General features: G+C 40.6%; 1 protein-coding gene across 1 annotated transcript; it reads left to right on the top strand.

The window, feature by feature from the left end:
- The first annotated feature begins 610 nt into the window (after positions 1-610).
- Positions 611-20,218, top strand: LOC149318343 (kelch-like protein 30). The gene is made up of 8 exons (XM_089509496.1): positions 611-724; positions 3,619-4,465; positions 7,385-7,544; positions 9,790-9,876; positions 10,674-10,829; positions 11,453-11,641; positions 12,466-12,611; positions 16,180-20,218. Exons 2-8 carry the CDS (start codon positions 3,692-3,694, stop codon positions 16,426-16,428), a joined length of 1,761 nt encoding a protein of 586 aa, XP_089365622.1. The 5' UTR covers positions 611-724; positions 3,619-3,691; the 3' UTR covers positions 16,429-20,218.
- The last annotated feature ends 232 nt before the right edge of the window (positions 20,219-20,450 follow it).

Raw genomic sequence — 20,450 nt, 5'->3', positions numbered from 1 at the left:
TCTGGATTATTTTTGCAGTGCGGGTAAAGCCTCAGGCTCTATCTTGTGCATTCTTTCTTCATTAATAACCTTTGTTACCTTAACCACACCCTAATGTTGCTTGGACAGATGTGTTCCAGTTTCATCTGTGAAATATCAGAAGGTACAATGTTCAAATGAATCCTTTATCCTGAATGCCTTGAACAGGGCTAATGCCACAAAGCAGCACAATGTCAGAGGCACTGCAGGAAGTTCTAATGACAGCGAGCCTCCTACTGCTTCCTGGGCACCTGTCTACAGGTGGGGCCACTGTGCTGTGGACTATCTGAAGCCTGGAAGTAACCTGATCTAGAATTCAATGTGGGTTTTTTGCAGGGAAGGGGAGATGATTTCCAGGTCTATTGTCACTCCAGTTTTGCCTAACATAGCCCAATCTCTGCATCCAGTGGACACAGGCCTTCTTCCCAGGCTCTCTTTGTATCTTCACATTGGTGTGTTGCTTTAAGAGCAGGTGGTCTGGAGAGTATAACTGTCAATGCACTTCCCAGCCCTCCCCCGCTTAAGCTATGAGCTCCAGTCTAAATATATGCATAAACAGATATCTAGAGATACACACTGTTGGTTGCCACCCACAGCCACAAACTGCTTCATCAAACCCTACTCTGGCTAATAATCTCCTCCCAGGAACTGGGCAGGCTGATCCCAGTCATTCTCTCAAATCAAATTGATGAAAGAAGAGAACAAGGTAAGAACTGTGGTTTGATGGCTTTGATTTCTGGTGGGGCTGAGGGCACAGTTTGGGGTCAGAGAGAAAAAGCCAAATTGGATTAGGGGAAATCATTATCACCCTGTCAGTATTGAACCCATCAGTATGAGGCATAGGAGATTTTCACACCAGTGCTTACCGTGGGGTAAGAGCTGATAAAAAACTGGTGAAACATCAGGGAAGTACATGTGTGTGAAGGCTTGATGCATTTCTGAAGCATCAGGGAATCATCCTCTCACCTCTCGCATCTTTGAATCATTTGTGGAGCAGCAATTTTCTATGAATGCAAAGTTTTGGTTCATAGGAAATTGCTGCTTCGCAAATGATTCAAGGATGCTAGAGGCGAGGGGACAATTCCCTGACGTTTCAGAAGCATGTCAGGCTTGCACACACACATGCTTCCCTGATGTTTTACTGGTGTTTTACCAGCGCTTACCCCATGGTAAGAGCTGGTGTGAAATTGTTCATAGAGAAGAGCCACAATTTTAAAGTCTTGCCTCCTAGGAAACAAATGTCAAATGTCTCAGAGAACAATACTGGGAAGATCTATCAATGCAGTATGAGGGAAGAAGAAATTTCCCAGACTTCATGTAAAAGGAGCATTTGAGACAACACAGGCATTATTACTTTATTTATTTATTGGCTAATGATGATGATTCCCTGCCTTGCATGCCACAGATACCCTACATATGAATTTCTTTTTAGATCGGACATGAGGACTTGGTGGGAAGATGTCATCCTTCCCATTTTAATCAGAGCCACTGTGAGCTGGCATAGAGCACAGGGCAAGATGCATGATTGAGGACCACCTCCCCAAATCTTCCCACAAACCAAATGTTACTGCTTTCTTTACATTTTTCAGTGACTTGGAGTCAAATAGGTCGAGCAAGATTGAAATTGAAATCAAAAACATTTATCTGAATGGGATAGATACTATGGCCTGTTACAGACTGCCAAAATAAAGCTGCTTCGGGTCTCTTTGGAGGTATGCTATTTAAATGATGCATGGGTCCTAAGAGTCCGGAGGTCGCACCAAAGCCACACTCCATTCCTAAGCACTGCAGTGCAGCTTTGGTGCAGCTTCCGGATTCTTAGGGTGCATGCATCATTTAAATAGCATACCTCCAAAGAGACCCGAAGCAGCTTTATTTTGGCAGTCTGTAACAGGCCTATGTTTATTAAAATAATACTGTTCACAACCCCCAGTGAAAATAAATAAACTTAACAGTTTGACTATCACTACATTGCTTGTAGTGTTAATACTTCTGAATGAGAGCACATTGTTTATGACTGACGACTAGTCACATGTCACAGTGCTTTGCAGGCTCTCCTATTAGCCAATGTTTCAGTTAGGGATTAGTAGTTCTTGTCTTGTGATACCTGTTGCATCTGGCCAAGTCTGAATCATATTAGTAAATGTTGGTGCTTATACAAGACTTGAAATATGATGAGATTTAGCAACACACAGCATAGTTTATCCCCTGGTCTGTGTTGAGTCACCAGAATTTTAACATTTTTGTTTGCTCATTTTTCACTGTTTTTCTGGGCACTTCAGTCATAAAGATACTTACTCATAATGGCAGAAAGATTTTCAGCTTAAGCATGATGGCACCAAGGTGAACTAAGGCCGGCAGTTTCTCAGCCACATCATGCACATCCAGGTTTCAAAGCTTTCCTGCCCGTGACAAATTCTAGTACTATGGAAGGAAATCAAGATACTGTATGGAAAAGCAAAAAGCAAAAATGTGCTGTCCTTAGGCTGTAAAGCAGGGGTGGAAATTATACTGCCTTCTAGATGTTGCTGGTCTGCATCTCCCACCAGTCCTAGCCAACACAGCCAATAGGGAAGAAATCTGGTTGTTGCAGTTCAGCATCATCTAGGTGAGCCATAAGATTTCCTTCCCTGAAGAAAAGAGTCAAAGTTGCTAGCCCCAGTAAGAGAGGATCCACTGAATGACTTGCTAAATGGTAATTCAGTAGTTATATAAAATCCAATAATTATTTGGATCTACTCCAGTTAAAACTACCAATAGCATATAGGCCAGTCTTTTCTGTGCAGTTTATTGATCCACTTCTGAACCAAGGTATTCAGTAATAGTCTACAGTTGTTCTTTGTTTTGTGAAGGGTTAATACACAGAGGTACTAAAATTATAGCACAGCAACACTGGAGCACAGCTCTGCCATATTCCCCTCTACACAGAAGTACATTTGAAATCCCAACAACTTCAGGGAGGATATGGTACAGATCTTGACATCTCTGTCCTTGTGGATCCCTCCTAGTAGTAAGACTATCAGGACATACACATTTGGCATTGGCAGGGTGTTTGAAAAGGGACACATACTTTACATTTTATTATGTGGCCATGCTCTAGAAGAGTTTATTCCTGACGTTTCGCCAGCATCTGTGGCAGGCATTTCTTGGAAGATACCAGCCACAGATGCTGGCAAAACGTCAGGAATAAATTCTTCTAGAACATGGCCACATAGCCCAAAATCCCCACAAAAAATTATGGATGCCAGCCATGAAAGCTTTCGACTTCACTTTACATGTTATTATTTGGAGACACACACAACCCAGAGAACTCACTTAAGGAATATTAGAAAATGCCATGAATCATCATTCCACAGTCTGCTGCAGTCCAGATGTAATACTCTCCATTTTGGCGGAATAAGATGGGTGTTGTTGTCTGGAGGTTTGAGGCTGTGGAAGGTATATAAATGAAAAATGAAATAAATATCAGGCTTCAAAAGCATGCACTTATTTTGGACAATGTCATTGATTCAGAAGTGCTAGTAGGGAGACTTTCCATTTGAATGAACATTTCCTTTTTGTATACCACCTTTATTCTGCTTTTTTCTGCTTTCTGACTAGGATCAGGAAAAAAAAATTCCACTGGTGGCACTTAGGGCCATTTGTCGCAGGAGAAGGGGAGAGGAACACCATCATGGTGAGGAACATTGATGATTTCGATTTTTGCCTTCCATCTCATCCTCAGTCCATTCTAGAAGGGCTGCACGCCTTACGCTCCAACCCCAAACTCGCAGATGTCACCTTGATTGTTGGGGGACATGAATTTCTCTGCCATCGCAGTATCCTGGCCCTCTGCAGTCACTACTTCAATGCCATGTTTGCTGGTGACTTCCTGGAAAGCTTTTCAGCCCGTGTAGAGATCAAAGATGTGGATCCTGCTGTTATGGAGTCTTTGATTGACTTTGCTTACACAGGGAAGGTGACCATCAATCAGGGGAATGTAGAGGCTCTAATTCGGACATCCAACCAACTCCACTTCCCCACTATCCGGAAAGTTTGCAGTCGGTACCTAAGGCAGCAGATGGATGCAACCAACTGTTTAGGAATTTGTGAGTTTGGGGAGTTGCATGGCTGTCCAGAGGTATCATCCAAGGCCTGGTCATTTCTGCAGGAGAATTTTGAGCTTGTGTCTCAACAGGAAGAGTTTCTTCAGCTATCCAAAGAGAGATTGATTACTTATCTGTCCAACAGTCTACTACAAGTACAGGAAGAACAGAGCCTGCTTGAGGCTGTGCTCAGGTGGGTGAAGTATGAAAAATCTGCTAGGTCCATCCACCTTCCAGAGCTCCTTGACCTAGTGCATCTGGTCTCATTGCCAGATCAGTGTCTTCAGAACCTCTTGTCATCAGAACCACTGATTCAGGAATCAGAAGCTTGCAAGACCATCATCACCAGACATCGCAGCACGGTCAGTTCTTGGAGGTACCACAGCTCCACTTTTCAGTCTAAGTTAGAAAAGGGACCATATAGTGTAATAGTTATAGAAAATATAGGAGTTCCTAGAGCTGGGCAGTATTCTCCTTGCTATCCAAGACACTGGAATTTACAGAGTTCTTAACCTGTCACTAACATTCAGTGGCTAGAGTGTGTTTTGTTTTTTTAAAGATAAAGATATTGTGGATTAGCATTGATTTAGACTTTTGGTTACTGATCTGAAGGGTCTGGGCCACTTGAGGCTGCTGGCTCCTTGTCAGTGGAGTGATGAATCTACTCCAAATTTTAGTGTGAACTTTAAAATAGCTACTCCACCTTCACTTCAGCACTTTGGATAGCTCCATTAACGTCTAAAGGTAGGAGAAAATTCAGAACCGCATGTCTTCTCTGAGAGTATGGGAAACTGTCATTGTGAGGAAACTGTGCCTACTTCTTCTCCAAGAAACCTCACTGTATTTAATTAATTAGTTAAGGACTATAGCATTTGATGGGTAGCAGAAGACTGGAGAATTCCTGTACTTTTCCTCCCCAGATCTCTCCTTCTCCTCCCATCCATTATAGCAATCAGTTTACAAAAGTAAGGGTCTGGTTTCCCCAAAATTAATAGCCTTCAGGCTGTAAACACTGTGTGTTGTTATTTAGTCTGTAACCCGCTTCGATCCACCGGGAGAGGTGGGGAAACATATTATTATTATTATTATTATTATTATTATTATTATTATCTATATTGCGTTCCCCCCTCTTTCATCACTCCCAGATCCAGCTTCTGTTTTATGGAAGGAGGGCTGAGGGAAGCTGAAAGTATATGGACCCACAGAGCACTTAGGCTGCCTTCAGAGACAAATGGCAAGGTCATCTGAGTGAGAGGTGTGACAGACTGGTCTTGCCTTCACTAAAACAGTGGTGCTAGATGTAGTGCTTGACTTCCTTTTCTGGACACTGTTTAACAATCACTCACTTGTAACAGCATCTATTCAGGATTAGGCCACTAAGCATCATGTCAACATTTCCCACCTTTTTGTTTGTTTGTTTTGCCACAAGCAACTGTGAGAAGCTACAATCAGGACTTTTGTTCTGCCTTGACCGATCCTCACCCGCACAAAAAATAAAGTAGCAAACAAAAATTGAATGGCTCTGGCTGAAAATCATGTTCTAATGGTTAATGGACAGTCTGAAAAAATTGTTTTCATTGGATGAAAATAAAATGTCTACATTTCCCAGATAAGAGTATTAATATTCATATCTGAGAAATGAGCTCAATGATTCTTTGATAGGAAAACCTACTTTTACTTAGTACCATTCATTCATCATGCCACACTTTAGCTTTAAAAGGTGAATGGAAGCAAGTGTTATATTGTGGTTGGAATGTTGGACTGGGGCTTGCTTTGGAGAGTCAGTTTCAAGTCTTCACTGAACCATGAAACTCACTAAGCGATGTTGAGTCAGTCACTCCCTCTCATACTGTCTCTTGATGTGAGGATAAAGTGAGGTGGAGGGAAGGAAAACCATATATGCTTCCTTGAGCTACTTGAAGGACAAGAGGAGGAGGAGGAGGAGGAGACCTCTGTTACTACCCCATAGGTCCCTGATTTACCCCTCATATTTTTATATATCAAAAATGTAATAAAACATATAGGCACTTCTATGACCCCTCTGCAGATGCCATGATATTGAAGTAAATCTCTGTATGAAGGCTAGCACTAGGAGTTGCCTTGGGCCCCAGCTAGACTGGATCATGACACATTTAGAGGAGGTAAGAGGAGATCTGAGGCAAAGCACAGGGAAGATAAACAATGCATCGGTGATCCTGCATGCTAATCCCCTCTTGTTTGGGAAATGCACATCTATTGCCCCTCTTTCAATTCAGCTTTGGTCCATTGTTCCTACCCTGGAAGACTGATTCCAAAACACTTAATCCTTTCAAACTGTTAGTATTTGCCCCCAAGGGATATTTTGGGTATAAATATTGGCACTATTACAGCCGGTCTTTGACTCAGTCTAGCAGCAGGCAGAAACTCTGTCGGTTTGCTTGGCTTAGCACCTCAATACGCTTGCCATCACCACGTGCCACAGGAGCCATTGAGTCCTCTCCTCATACTGGACCCTCAGCTACTGGAGTCAAGATCCGCATAGGTAATTATCACCATCAGTGACACTTCATACCTATCCCAACTTCCCACCTTTGATTTTGTTAGTTCTTGTATGTGTGTGTGATTGTGTGCATGAGTGAGTGCATTTATTCCCCTTTTAAAATAAAGCTTATTATTTTATTTGAAAGTCTGTCTCTGGAGTTCTGTGTGAATTTGGATCCTGTAAAAGCTGGGAAAGATCCCTTAAGACTGAGTTTCCTGTCCTTCTAAATCTCTCAGTTTGGACTAACTACAAATTCCCTTGAGCAAGCATTGGCTTGGTGTCCTGTCAGACACCAGAGTACTGAGGGCAACACGTCCAACTACTGGGAAGAAAGTAGTGTGCTGTACATCTTACATTGGGGAATTTGATTTGGTTGTTACAGATTCTAGCCTATATAATGATGTAACCCATAGGGTGCTGAGAAATGCTAGGAAAGGCAGAGGGTTGTAGAAAGAGTGAGTACCACACACCAGATGGATAGATTCAATTAGAGAGGTCATGGGCCTGGATTTGCAGAAACTAAGCAGAACAGTGGAGGACAGGGGAGCCTGGAGGTGTCTCATCCACAGGGTCACCATAAGTCAGGGTCGACTCGAGGGCAGTTAACAACAGGATCCTATAGGAACGTTTGGTATTTTTTTTCTTTATTGAATTCCATCATAAAAGTTTTAGATTTAATGTTTACAGTATGGGAGGCAAAGGAAGATGGCAGATTGTTAGCTCTTGGTGTTGTGACACTGATGTTTTCATTATCTCTTAGGTGGAGAACAGGCCTTTTGTCCAGCAGAGACTGAAAGCCCTTCCACAAAAGCTTGAAGAGGTGCTGGTGGTGGTAGGAGGTAGAGCTTTGGATGAGAATGAAGAAGAAGGACAATCACCACCAATTTCCAGGAACTTTGCATTTTATAACACCAAAACAAGTATGTGTCTGGCACCAACAGCTCCTTCTGACTCAGAATATCTTTATGTTAGGGTGTAAACAGGGTCATGATGATGCTAGCCACTGCAGTGTAATGACCATTGTATGTGTGGGATTTAGAAACAGCAGAAATCAAATATGCACCAGAGTCTCTGAACAAATTCACCTTGTTCCTGTGCCACTTACATTATCATTCTGTACTGAACTGAAAAATGCACAAGTTTCAAGACCTTGTTGTGGTTTGGGGAAAACATAAGATCTAAATCTGTTAGAATTCCAGGGATTTCTACATCAGGTCAGGCTCTTCACAGGGCTTCATGGTCCCTGCTCCCAACCTTATTAGTGAGGTTGTATCATTCATTCCCTCTTAGTTCTTTACTTAAAACCTCTTGCCGTCTACAAATTTCACCCAGTGTTATCAACTATTTTATAATGTGTTTTAATTGTCCAAGAATTAGATCTTCCCTTATACAGTGCCTTAGTTAGTAAGCAAAAGAAGCTGAAAGACAAATAATTTTTAAACTATTAATATAAAACACTTTATCCAAACCACACACATGTTATGTAAAAGAAACGCTAGTATAGGCAGAACCAACCATGGCTTAGACTTGAATCTAGAATTACGTAGCCCCTGACAAACAAGAGATTTCCAGATGATGTAATTGCTATGCGTTTCTTTGGCATTTGTCACCGCTGAGCAGCTGCCTTCATCCCAGGCTGACGTTGCCATTAGACCCTCTCAGGATAGCTGTGCAAACACACTGCATGGCAGGGTGGGAGGGGAACTAATTTAGAGGAAGGAATAGAAATCTGAGAGAGACCTTTGGCATCTTTGGCACTGTCTGGGCAAGATGATGCAATTGGAGTTCATTTTGACAATACTGTGAACATAGAAACAGTTAATAACCATACATAATTACCTCCAAGCATATGCAGTTATAAACATAGTGATTCCAATAAGAAAATTATCTGGGTTTTTTTCCCCCTCCCCAAAGAAGTGGGGTTAATTAGGAAGTCCATAAGTGAACTTCAGTTCTACACTTGTTCTAATAATGTTTGGTCATGTCTTCTTGACTGAAGCCAGCACTGTGGTCTAACTAGTACTGAGGGGTATGGCTTCTTCAGTCATGAGCAGGGTAGCCTATTAGAGGGTGGCATCTCTATACCTGGGCACACACAATAAAGCAGCACAAGTGCCCAGGAGGCCTAGGACCCTCCTTTCTAAGGACACTAAAAGGGAGGGGGCAGTTCTTAGTTAAAATCATAGAATCATAGAGTTGGAAGAGACCACAAGGGCCATCCATTCCAACTCCTTGCCATGCAGGAATACACAATCAAAGCACTCCTGACAGATGTCCATCCAACCTCTGTTTAGTTGCTGCACAATATCTTAGAGTCATGAAATTAAAAGAGGACATTGCTGTGGGTCAATGATCATCTTCAACACTATCTCCAAAGAGAAGGGGAACTTATCATAGTTGATGAATATTCTACCTATAGCAAAGGCCACATACACATCACATGCTGCAGACATAGTACCAGTCGCAGAGAAGAACAAGAGGACAGGATTAGCCTTGAATGTCTCACTTTTGTTTGTCCTGCTGCCTACTCCCTAGTCCAGAAATTGAGCTGTTCTAAATAGTGTCTGACAGTAGCTCACATCATCACTGGCTATTGGCCATTATGGCTGAGGATGATGGCAGTTGTGGGCCTCCATGTGTTGGAATCTGAATTTCTCACCACTGTTCTATTCCTTCAGCATTCTAATCTTGATCCCCTATTACCACTTGGTGTTTTCATAAAACCCAATGCCTTTCAGCACCACCTCTGTTCCGATGATGTCTGGTTTCGTCTTGTTGCCCAGATCTCCCTATCTGTTACTAGTGTATACTGCCTGCCACTTAGATTTATCAACCTGGATGTCTCTTCACATATGAACTAGTATTTTGAAGACTGAGCCAAATCTCCCCCAACAATCCTTCCTCTTATTCCCTCTCCATATCGATTGACAACAATAATCATTCCTCCATTTGACAGCTTTAGCTTTTCTGTTTTGACTTTTTGTTTGTGCACAAGAATCCACTCATGTAATCCACATTCCTCACTTCTCCTGGCCCAGGAATAAAAGCATCTATGCAGAAACACCCATATCATATTGTGTAAGGCAAGGCTCACAGGGAAATCAGAGCACTCAACTAGTTATAACTGACCCATGACCACTAACAGACTTGATTTTCTCATTTCAGAAAACTGGATTGCTCTACCGGATTTTCCAGATTATAATAAATGGGGCTTTTCTATGATTGCTCTGAACAATGATGTTTATGTTACAGGTGAGGATGGTGCTTTTCCCAAATTAATGTTGATATCAGTGTGTGTGTGTGTGTGTGTGTATTATACTGATTTCTTGGGTTTGTTGGTTTGTTTGAGCTTTTTAAAAATCTAAAACAAATCATTTAAATTGTAGCAATTAGATAACATAGTCAACTGATCAAATGTAAATCTAACTAATTACCACCATTTTATATCACATTGTTTACCTGCTAATTCAGCAGATTTTCATCTTTAATGAATCATAGTACTGGGATGGATTCTTCAAGGGTCATTGAATCCAACCCCTTGTGTGTGCAGGTGTGGGTGTGCATGGGAAGGTTCATGTGCACCTTCAAATAACTTATTCTTATGGTGACCCCATTAATCTTGGGTTTCCTTAGATAAGGAATACTCAGGAATACTCAGAGGTGGTTTGTCACTGTCGTCTTCTACTATGCAGAAACTTCACAGCTAAAGCGTCCCTGACAGCTTTAGGTTGTTGTTTTGTCACTGAAGGCTTCTAAATGTGGGAACTACAGATCAAAGCTTCTTATTAGGATTCTAAATCCATTATATCAAATCCACAAATCAACTTCCCCCAAATTTGCAAGAATATAACATTTTAATACTGTAGTACTTTCATTTGAAGTACACACACAAATCTATTAGCCATGTGTGTGTGAGGCCTCTTAGAAAGGAGTCTCTCTGAAAGCATGGGAGACCACTGTCAATTGTTGTAAATAGTGTTGAGATAGATGGACACAATGATCTGATTTGGTATATGGCAGTGTCTCATGTTCCCTATTTACCTCTTCAGGTGGCTCCCGAGGCTCCCAGAATGACACATGGTCCACAACCCAGTCTTGGTGCTTCTGCCTGAAGAAGGGTGCCTGGAAATCTATTGCTCCAATGCTGAAGCCTCGGACAAACCATGCTAATGCTGTCCTCAATGGAGAGATCTATGCCATTGGTGGTAGGCTGTAACGTAACAGTAGAAACAGTAGAGGGCACTGAGGGAAACCTGACAGAGCAGTCACTGAGACCATCCAAAAGTTATTCAGGGTGAAGTAGATGGAGAAATACCTGGAAATGTATGACGTGTCTCACAGGGCAAAGACAGAATGGCATTGCATTGGATATGTAAACAGACCATCAATTAGCAAAGTACCTTCCATTACTGGTAGATCCAGTTGCCACAAAGGCTTTCTCTATAAGAGATGGGAATGAAGGGGGGGGGGGGAAGGGGGGAGAGGAGGAGTGATTCTGTGGTTATCAGAGCTGAAGAAATGACAAGCACAACAGAAGACCCATTGTCTGCTCACGGGGAAACTTGAGACAAAATTCTTGGGTGGGTGGGGCTGACAGGCTCTTATCTTGGCACTAACAAGATTAATCCTGCTTATTTTGAACATTAGTACAGCACTGTATATCCCTAACATTATTGTACAGAAGAATCAACAACAGTATGGCTGATGTAAATAAAGATCCAAAGCTCATAGGGAAATATGTTACTTAAGCATGCATGTTGTTTAGTCCACATGACTGTAGACCTCTGACACACTCAAAAATCTTCTATATTTCTCACATGGTCTGCAGGCACCAAAGTGGACGTTGTGGAGGTGGAGTGCTATGATCCTTATAATGACAGCTGGTGTTTTGTCAGCCCTGCCCTGAAGTATGTCAGCAACTTTGCAGTAGCTGGATGTCTTGGCAAGCTATACCTGATTGGCTCTTGTGCTGTCAAATACAATGCCTTGACCCTGCAGTGTTACAACCCTGCCATTGGTAAGAAGGAAGAGGGAAGGCTTTTCCAAAGGACTCATAATTTGGGGCTACTGAGTGATCATATCTTTTCTTTTGTTTTGTTTTGTTTTGCTGGATGTTGACCAGAGAGTCATACTGGAGGATCTGTGACCAAGGCAATAATGACGACAGGAGTTATGTGAATAAATTAAGCCAAGGTATTAGGTTGAAAATGGAGGATAGTCTGCTGTCTCATTGACACTGGTTTTATATATTAGGTTTGTCAGGTCAAGCTATTCCAGATTCATGGACCAAAACCTGAGACCTAGGGATGACCACTTATGACGTAAGAGAAGGGATTCCTGGTGACATTACAGGGATGATGTTACAAGGGGCATCCCTCTAATATCACTAAGTATGATATTTTAAGTGTCAACCACAGTTGCATAAAGTATGGAGAAAAAAATCTAAGTCAAACAAATGATGAACTCACACACGTTTTTCAAGGCAGCAGTTTTGCCCTGAGATTCTTCCTTTTGCTTTGAGGACTGGAAAAGTGCATTCAGGTCCTGAAAGTAAGGGCCCTGGCCTAGGATCTGAGAACCCTGTTATATTTGTATGCAAGCCTTTTGACATTAACAAGATTGGTCTGGACTGCTTGAATAAATGATGGAGCAAAACCCAAGCCCTATGAACCTTCTCTGCCATCCCTATTTTAGTTCTACTCCATTTCTTGCCCCTTAACTTTTCTCTGAGATTAATCCATCATTCTTCTAAGTGATCTTTTTAATCAGCAAAAAACATTCTCTTTGTTCAAGAATATTGAAGATTTCTTAATGAAGACAAATGTATTTCTTTGTTTACAGATGTCTGGAGTGTAATTGCATCGCCTTTCATCCCAAAGTACCTGTCTGGTCCTCGCTGTGCCTCTTTGCATGGAGTAATATACCTTATTGGTGACAACACAAAGAAAGTGTATGTGTATGATCCAGATGCTAACATATGGCAGAAGGTGGGTAAATGGGAAGTAGTCTGGAAAAAAAATGAGATAGGAATAATAATAATAATAATAATAATAATAATAATAATAATAGGATTTATTTATATACCGCCCAATCACTAGGAATCTGAGCGGTTTACAACAGAGGGGATAACAGACGGTTCCCTGCCCCAGGCTTACAATCTAAAAGACACGACACAAAAGGAGAAGGGAATGGTGAGGGAGGGAGGGAATCAGGTCCAGTATTCTTCTCTCCCTCTGAGGCCTGGACCAAGGCAGATGGACCGGAGGGAGGGCTTGTCTTCTTCCAGGCAGGCCTGGTGGAGCTAGCCTGCCTCTCTCTCCCTCAAGATGGTGGATGCAGGGAGGGCTTTTCTTCTTTCAGGCAGACAGTTGGAGCTAGTTGGATTAGACTTGAACTTTGGAGACCTGAGTTCAGATCCCCACTCAAGTCACAAAACTTACTGAATAATTGTGAGCAAGTTGCTCTCAGTCTAATCTACTATGGAGTGGTGTTGTAGAGAACAAGCTAGTTTATTTTTTTTTCTTGTCTTTCCTCAGTTAGAGTTGGCTTACATAAACTTAAAAATACTATGAGAAGAAAGATTACATCACACTAAAATAATGGTAAAATGGAAGGGAGAAAAGAGGTATACGGCCATGTTCCTTGTAGAAATGACAGGAAAAACAAAGCAAAAAACCAGAATGCCCCCAGCTTCATTTTAACCCCCCCCCACTAAGTCCATAGTCTACATGGCTACATCTTTATTTTGCACATTTAAAAAAAAGTAGTCTACTTGGCATAAAAAAAAACCCAACACATAGGCTGGCATCTTGTTCAGCAGTTATGATATTGTAATCTGGATACACGATATTGTAACTTCTAAGGATTCATATTTATGGTCATGAACAAGTGAACATGATCCCAAAAACTTACCTTTGCAAGCATGGAGATTGGGGTGCTGGAAAATGACATCTGCAGTGGTCTCCTAGTTGTGGGGTGCTTTGGGTCAAGCAGTTGTGGCAGCTGCCAGCTGCCTGTTCACAAGAAATCTCATCACTGGTAGTGAATGTGGGCACCCTGATCTCCAGCACTTTAGAAACACTTCAGTTGAGGTGCTGGCAGACTTCAAATGTAGCTGTGGGGGCATCATTAGTTATGACTATAATGACATGCTGCCAAGGAAGGTATGGGTAGGTGGGTATGTTGTGTATTTGTGACAATAATAAAAAAGGAAGTGGTTACATATTTCCATGGTCTGTAGACGTGTTGAGAAGTTAAAGATGCAGTTTATTTCATTTGTACCCAAAAGGGTGCTTAAGATGTCTCTAAATCAGTGGTTCCCAAATTTTAGCCCTTCAGATGTTTTGGACTGCAGCTCCCAGAATTCTTGACTGTTGGCCAAGGTGGGGCTTCTGGGAACTGAGATCCAAAACACCTGTAGGACCAAAGTTTGGGAGCCACTGTGACTCTAAATCATAAAATCAGTATCAAAAACATACCATCAGCAGAAATAAATTAAAACTTAAACTGTAGAAGTCATAACCAGTTAGACACCTTTATTGTTCCCCTTGTACATAGTTTTTTTTAAAACACATTTAAAACATTTTCTTAGAAAATGTAACAAAAGGTTATAATGCCTTGATAGAAATGTCACCAAAACAGACGCTGTGGTTTAATATACAGGCTACTGTCCGTATTCCAAAATGGCATGAAGCCCATTCCTTGATTGAGGGTATCCCAGACAGAAGCACACCATGGCCCTGTTCCCTTGTCCTGTTGGCTTCAGTTTAGACATGTGTAATGTTGTTGGAGGGTTGGCTTATGCAGCATCATTCTGAAATCCTGCTGCAGCTGTTCACATAGTGTCAGTGGTCAGCTGACCTTGTAGCGCCCACTCCAGTCTCCATGACAGGTGCAGAGGGTACTCTGCCAACCTCTTAATCACCCTAGACTGATGAATAATAGTTAATGCTGTTGGTTTCCATCAGTCCTGGTTACCTCCCTGCTGTCCGTTTGCCTGCTGGCAAAAACATTCTTATTTAAGCAAGCTTTTCAATGTTTTGTCAGGGAAAGGGTTTTTTTTTCCTAGATAAAGGTCTCTTTTTAACTTTTGTATGTTTTTGAATCAGTTTTATAGTATTTTAATATGGTGTTTTTAAAATTTGCTTAAAGTTTTTAATATGTTATGGAAGCCACCTTAGGTCCTGGTCTTGGAGAAAGACAATATATAAATAAAGTAAAGTAAATAAATCAGTCCATTAGTTATACTTTTGTCAGTGGCCTCTTTAAGGTTCCCACTGTGCCATCTGATCATCAGGCAGCTTCTCTGCAGGAAGCTCTTGGTTGTATCTAAGGACTGTTCATGTACAGCTTCACCTGTTGCTGTTTTCATTGTGTTCTCCAGGAGAAGAGAACAGCAGTAAAGACAAGTAGTGTACATAACTCAGCCTGGTTACCAGTGTGCAAAATGCCTTGTAAGGCAGGAAGTAGAGAAATAAATGGTTACTGTAGTTTTTTGTTTTTTTAATTGCAGTTCAAGGGACTACAAACCAGATATTTTTTGTACATATGCCACACATCAAGTTCAGCTAGAACAGTGTCTCAGATACCTTTTGAAAAAAGTAAATTAGGTCCCAAAGGCTTTAATAAACAGTCATGTTTCAATTTGTTGTCAGAAAAAAACAACAACATTAGTGCCAATCAAACCTCCAAAAGGAAGGCATTCCACAAATTGGGTGCTACAACAGAGAAGTCCCTTTCCCACGTCTTCCTGCAACTTATTGTTTCAATTGGTAGACAACAGAGGAGGCTCTTCCAGCAGATCTCAGTCCTAGGGCAGGCATATATATGGATATATATATATATATATATATATATATATATATATATATATATATATATTCTTCATAAAATTACTCCAGCTACTTCAAAATCTTGTTAACAATGGGGTTGGGAGACCCAAGGGGCTTCATTTTATTAATTGGCAGTATACTTTGCAACCATGAGCCAGCATGGCATAATGATTTGAGTGTTGAACTACAACCTAGAGACTAGGGTTCAGTTCCCTGCTTGGTCATGAAACCTAGTGGTTGACCTTGGAAAAGTCATACACTCTCAACCTCAGAGGAAGGCAATGGCAACCCTCCTTTGCCTTAGGATCAACTTAAGTTGGAAATGACGTGAAGGCACACAACAACAACATGCTTTTCAACCACTAAACAACATCATTTTTTTTTATTTTCCAGCTAGCATATGAGAGTCCCATCCACCAACTAGATAGTATGTGTGCCTTCAAATTGCCTGTAGACTTATGGTGACTTCATGAATTTCATAACGTTTCCTTGGGCAAGGAATATTCAGAGGTGATTTTGCCAGTTCTTCTCTCTGAAATATAGCCTATAGTACCTGGTATTCATTGGTGGTCTCCCATCCAAGGGCTGACCCTGCTTAGCTTCCAAGATCAGACAGTATCTGGTGCCTTGTTTCTTCTCTAAGTATAAACCCACTTGTGGTTTCCTAAGACATGCCACATAATATGTACTCTAAACATTAATGATGTCAATTCTTTGTTGGCAGGTGCAGCAACTTCACACCCTCCATGAAAATGGAGGCATGGTACCCCTTGGAGGTAAACTTTTTGTCACAGGGGGCTATTGGAAAGGTATGGATGGTGACTATCAGGTGGAGATGGAAACGTACAACTGTGCCAAAGATGTCTGGAAAAAGGAAGGGGCTCTCCCATGTTTATGGCTCTACCATAGTTCCTCTTCTATCTTCATGGATATTTCAAAATGGACAGAACCTTTCCTGGGAAACCAGTTGTAACAAAAGACAGTGGTAACAGGCCTCACTGAACAAAGGTTCAGTCATGCATTTGGAAAAAGAAGAGACTTTCTGTTCATGATCACATTTTTGTATTTCCTTTTAAATTTACCTTCTTTTTCTGACTTTACAGTTATTATTGTCTTCCTACTACAGCCCTTGTTGGATTGAATCAGTTTAGTGGATACCTTTAGTCACAACAGTAGCATTAATGACAAACACAGGGTGACAGGACTGTAAAGCTGTCAAGTAGCTGAGGGTTAAAATGAAGGTCCTCTAATGGGTGTATATACTCAGCACAAAATACTGTGTTATCTCTACATTTCTAAACATAGCATACTATCATATTCAAGGCCAATGAAGTTAAAGATTAGTTCATATGTTGTTTCCAGATCCCATTCCAGATTCATCATCCCATTGATGAAAGAAGGTATGAACAAGTCTCTTACAGAACTCACTGCTACAAACATTTTGCAGTTTCTACGACTCCTCGTTGTTCCTTTTAGATAGTTGCCAAAGCTGTGGTTTGTAAGATTCCAGTGAATGAATAGAATGGCCATCCTTCATAAGCAGATAACTTCCTTGTTCAAAGACAACCAGTCTTGCAGAGCTAATGCTAGGGAAGGCTAAAGGCAGCAGAAAGAGAACGACTGCAAGCCACATGGCTGGACTCAGTCAGGAAGGTCATGGGCCTGAATCTACAGGACCTACACAGAGCAGTGGATGACATTGGGTCTTGGAGATGTCTCACCCACAGGGTTGCCACGAGTCAGAGCTGACTCAAGGGCAGTTAACAACAACAAACAACTGCTTAATTGTGTCGGTTTGTAGCCAGTATCTAAAAGGGGCCAAAAGGAATGTAAACTATCTCTAAATCACAAATAGAACTTTCTTAAGAATATCATAGAGGCTAATATTCATGAGTGATTTTAGTGACCAATTTACAGAACATGGAAATGTTATTTTTTGGGTCAGAACTCTCCCCAGTAACTTTTCCATTCTGTGGCCCAGTGGCAATACTAGAGTTGGTGTCACCCAGTGTGGGAGGTGGAGGGTGAATGCATCTAGTTGATAACTGACCCCCAAACTGCCATTGAAATTAGTGGAGGGGTGTGTTCTTGGAAGAATTTCTAATTTTGGAAAGTGTTGTGTAACATACAGCTTCATCTAAAATTAGCCTCCATAATTTCTTCCTTTTAAGGTAATTGTGAGATTACTTTTAAAATTATTCATGCAGTATTCAAATTATTCAAAGTAGTATGGAGAGTTGTGGAAATACCTTTTTAAACCTAAATATATCATAAAATAATATTCTGTGTTGATCTGCCCAAACTTCAAGTTGGTGCAGCTCATAGAGAAGAGCCCTGGTGGCCCAGTGGTTAAATGCCTGTAGTGCAGCCACTCACTCACAAACCATAAGATTATGAGTTCAATACCAGCCAGGGCCTTAGGCTTGACTCAGGCTTGCATCCTTCCAAGGTTGCTAAAATGAGTATCCAGATTGTTGGGGAAAATTAGCTTTGCACACTTAGGGAGTGCTTAAGTGGTATAGAAATGTACTTGCTACACATCTTGGGCTAAGTCCCCTTTCTCAGTTTAATTCAAGTTATTTCAAATTCATATAAATTTTCTAGAACAAGGGTGGGGCACCTTAGGCCTTTCAGATCTTTTGGAACAATTCCCACAGTCTTTTACCATTGGAGCTGATGTGGGCTGCAGGCCAAAACATCTGGAACATCAAAGATTCTCCATTTCTGGTTAGAATTTAATCAAATTGCAAAAACAAATCAAAGCAGGTTCTTTAGAGACAAGTGTTTGATTCTTTGAGATTATGGGAACATAATAGGGATCAAAGCTGGATAGATAACTGATAAAGCTAGATTGACAATAGAGAATTAAGGGAAACCTGATAGGTCCTGTAGATGAGTAGGTTCTTCAGTCAGTCAGTATGTATTTTCATTTGGCCAGTCCACCAAAAGCATGTTTATATAGTAATATGTTTCTCAATGGGACTATCCTATACCTGTGTGTAGGATAGGATTGCAGCCTCTAACACATTCACATACATTACAAGAATCTAAAGTTATTGGTGCACTGAAGAACATGGTGACATGGGAAGATAGTTGTGACTAAGCTAAGCCCTAATGAAGCTTATTTGCACCAAATGTTACCACCTTGTTCTTGTGAACCTTTTACTGTAAACTTTATTTGCATATGTAGGTAAATGGGTAGGTAGGTAAATGCATAAATAGGTAAATTCAGTTGCAGTTTATACATAACTATTTGACCTGAGCTTAGGGGTAACTGTAGCTAGTATCCCACAATTTTATTTTGGCTATGCTAAATCAGTATGTGTTTAAAATATCTGAGAATGGCTGTTACTTTAGTACACTTGGCAGAATTAATTTTTGTTATTGGTCTAAAAAAATGTGAGCTCTTGCAGCATAACTCCTTGGATATTGTTGGATTTTGCCAGTTCTTGTCACTTCCACTTCCACTTGTTCTGTGTCTGTACCATGGATGTAGTGAGACAATTTTCATTGAGTAGGTACAGAAAAAACGACAGGGTAAGGGCAGAAGGGTTGGGACACTGGTCATTATTAAAAAGGTTTCACCAAAAGAAAATTTCAACTGGTGAGACAATTATTCCCTCACACATCACTACACCTGTATGGAGTGCACCCTTCTCCATTCTGTTTTGGGGTTGCTTGTTACTGGTTATAGCAATTTATCAGATTTGCACTAGGGTTCTTCCAAAGATTTCTTTCTTTCTTTTTATTTTATTTTAATTTTATTTTAAATCATGGGTATGAGCTTATGGTCTCTGAATTTTTAGAAGTTTTTCTCAGTTTTATACTGCTGTAATGCCAAAGTATAATTTCACTAGTGCACTAATGCAGTAAGTTGCTATTAAGTTAAAAAAAAGAAAAGAAAAAAGAGATGAGGATGGAGAAGAAGAAGATTAGAGAAGAATCTTACTTTTATCTTTCTAGCCAACATCACCATACCCATCATTGGGTGTGTGTGAGTGTTCCTTCAAGTCACCTGTGAAGTTATGGTGACCCCCATGAATTTCATAGGATTTGGAATACTCAGAAGTGGTTAGTGCCTTTCACAAACCTGGTAGAAACCAGAATTACTGATGTAGATATGTCCCTTGAGATTGATATGTCTTTTTAAAAACTCACATTCAAGGGTGGGGATAAAAATGTGCAGCTGGAGCAGAGATTGGTCAGAAATACTTTGGGACAATAAAAATGTTGCTTGGATTTTTTAAAAAAGCCCCAAGAACTTTGCAGCAACAAATGCTGCAAACACCTTTGTCCCATCTGGAGGAGCCCAATGTGTACATTTAAGTAAAATTCATGAAGGCAATGGACAGGTTTGGTAGCCTATTGATCATTATTAATCATGGATAAAACAGGAATTGTAATTTTGCAAGGGTGGTTTTACATTTAGCATTATTTGTAGTTTTGCTTAATGACGTGCATTAGAAAGATCCAAGATGACATACACTCATTAGGTTTTACAGATGATGCAAATGTGGAGGAATTGCAAATAGCTCAGAGGTGATTATAACTCAAAACAAGTTCAATTAACACAAATGTTCATTCTGGGTTGGGAAGAAAAGGGGCATTTCTTTTTGTCTTTTTGTCAAGCCTGGAATAAAATCCAGAAAGTCTTCACTAGAGATGTAATTGCATACATCTTTCTAATTTTTTATACTGAGTTGTAAATTGTAACAAATTCTTCAGAGTGCTACTATATCTCATAAAATTTTTCCCCAATTAAAAAAAATCCTACATTAATGTGTCTGTATTTTCTGTTTATATATCACAATTTAGTTTCCTTCTTCTCAGCAATGATTATAATATGTCTTTTTGTAGTTTATCTCTACAACATGCCTCTGACCTTAATATTTCCTAGTCCAGTTAAATCTTCAGCTTTTAGTTTATTGGCCTATGTTGCCTTCTAGAGCTAGTACCCTGAATGTAGGGTAGGGATGTTTGCCTCTTAAATGCCGA

This window comes from Sceloporus occidentalis, unplaced genomic scaffold (assembly GCF_023333645.1).
Source record: "Sceloporus occidentalis isolate IW3139 unplaced genomic scaffold, rSceOcc1.0.p SCAF_2, whole genome shotgun sequence".
Classification (NCBI taxonomy): domain Eukaryota; kingdom Metazoa; phylum Chordata; class Lepidosauria; order Squamata; family Phrynosomatidae; genus Sceloporus; species Sceloporus occidentalis.
Note: the sequence above shows the minus strand (reverse complement) of the source record. Positions and strands in the feature narration are given on the sequence as shown.

Coding starts and splice junctions, on each gene's coding strand:
- LOC149318343 (XM_089509496.1), top strand. CDS start 3,692: ATGGTGAGGAACATTGATGATTTCGATTTTTGCCTTCCATCTCATCCT. Junction 9,877..10,673: donor CAATGATGTTTATGTTACAG/GTGAGGATGGTG, acceptor TTACCTCTTCAG/GTGGCTCCCGAGGCTCCCAG. Junction 10,830..11,452: donor AGAGATCTATGCCATTGGTG/GTAGGCTGTAAC, acceptor CATGGTCTGCAG/GCACCAAAGTGGACGTTGTG.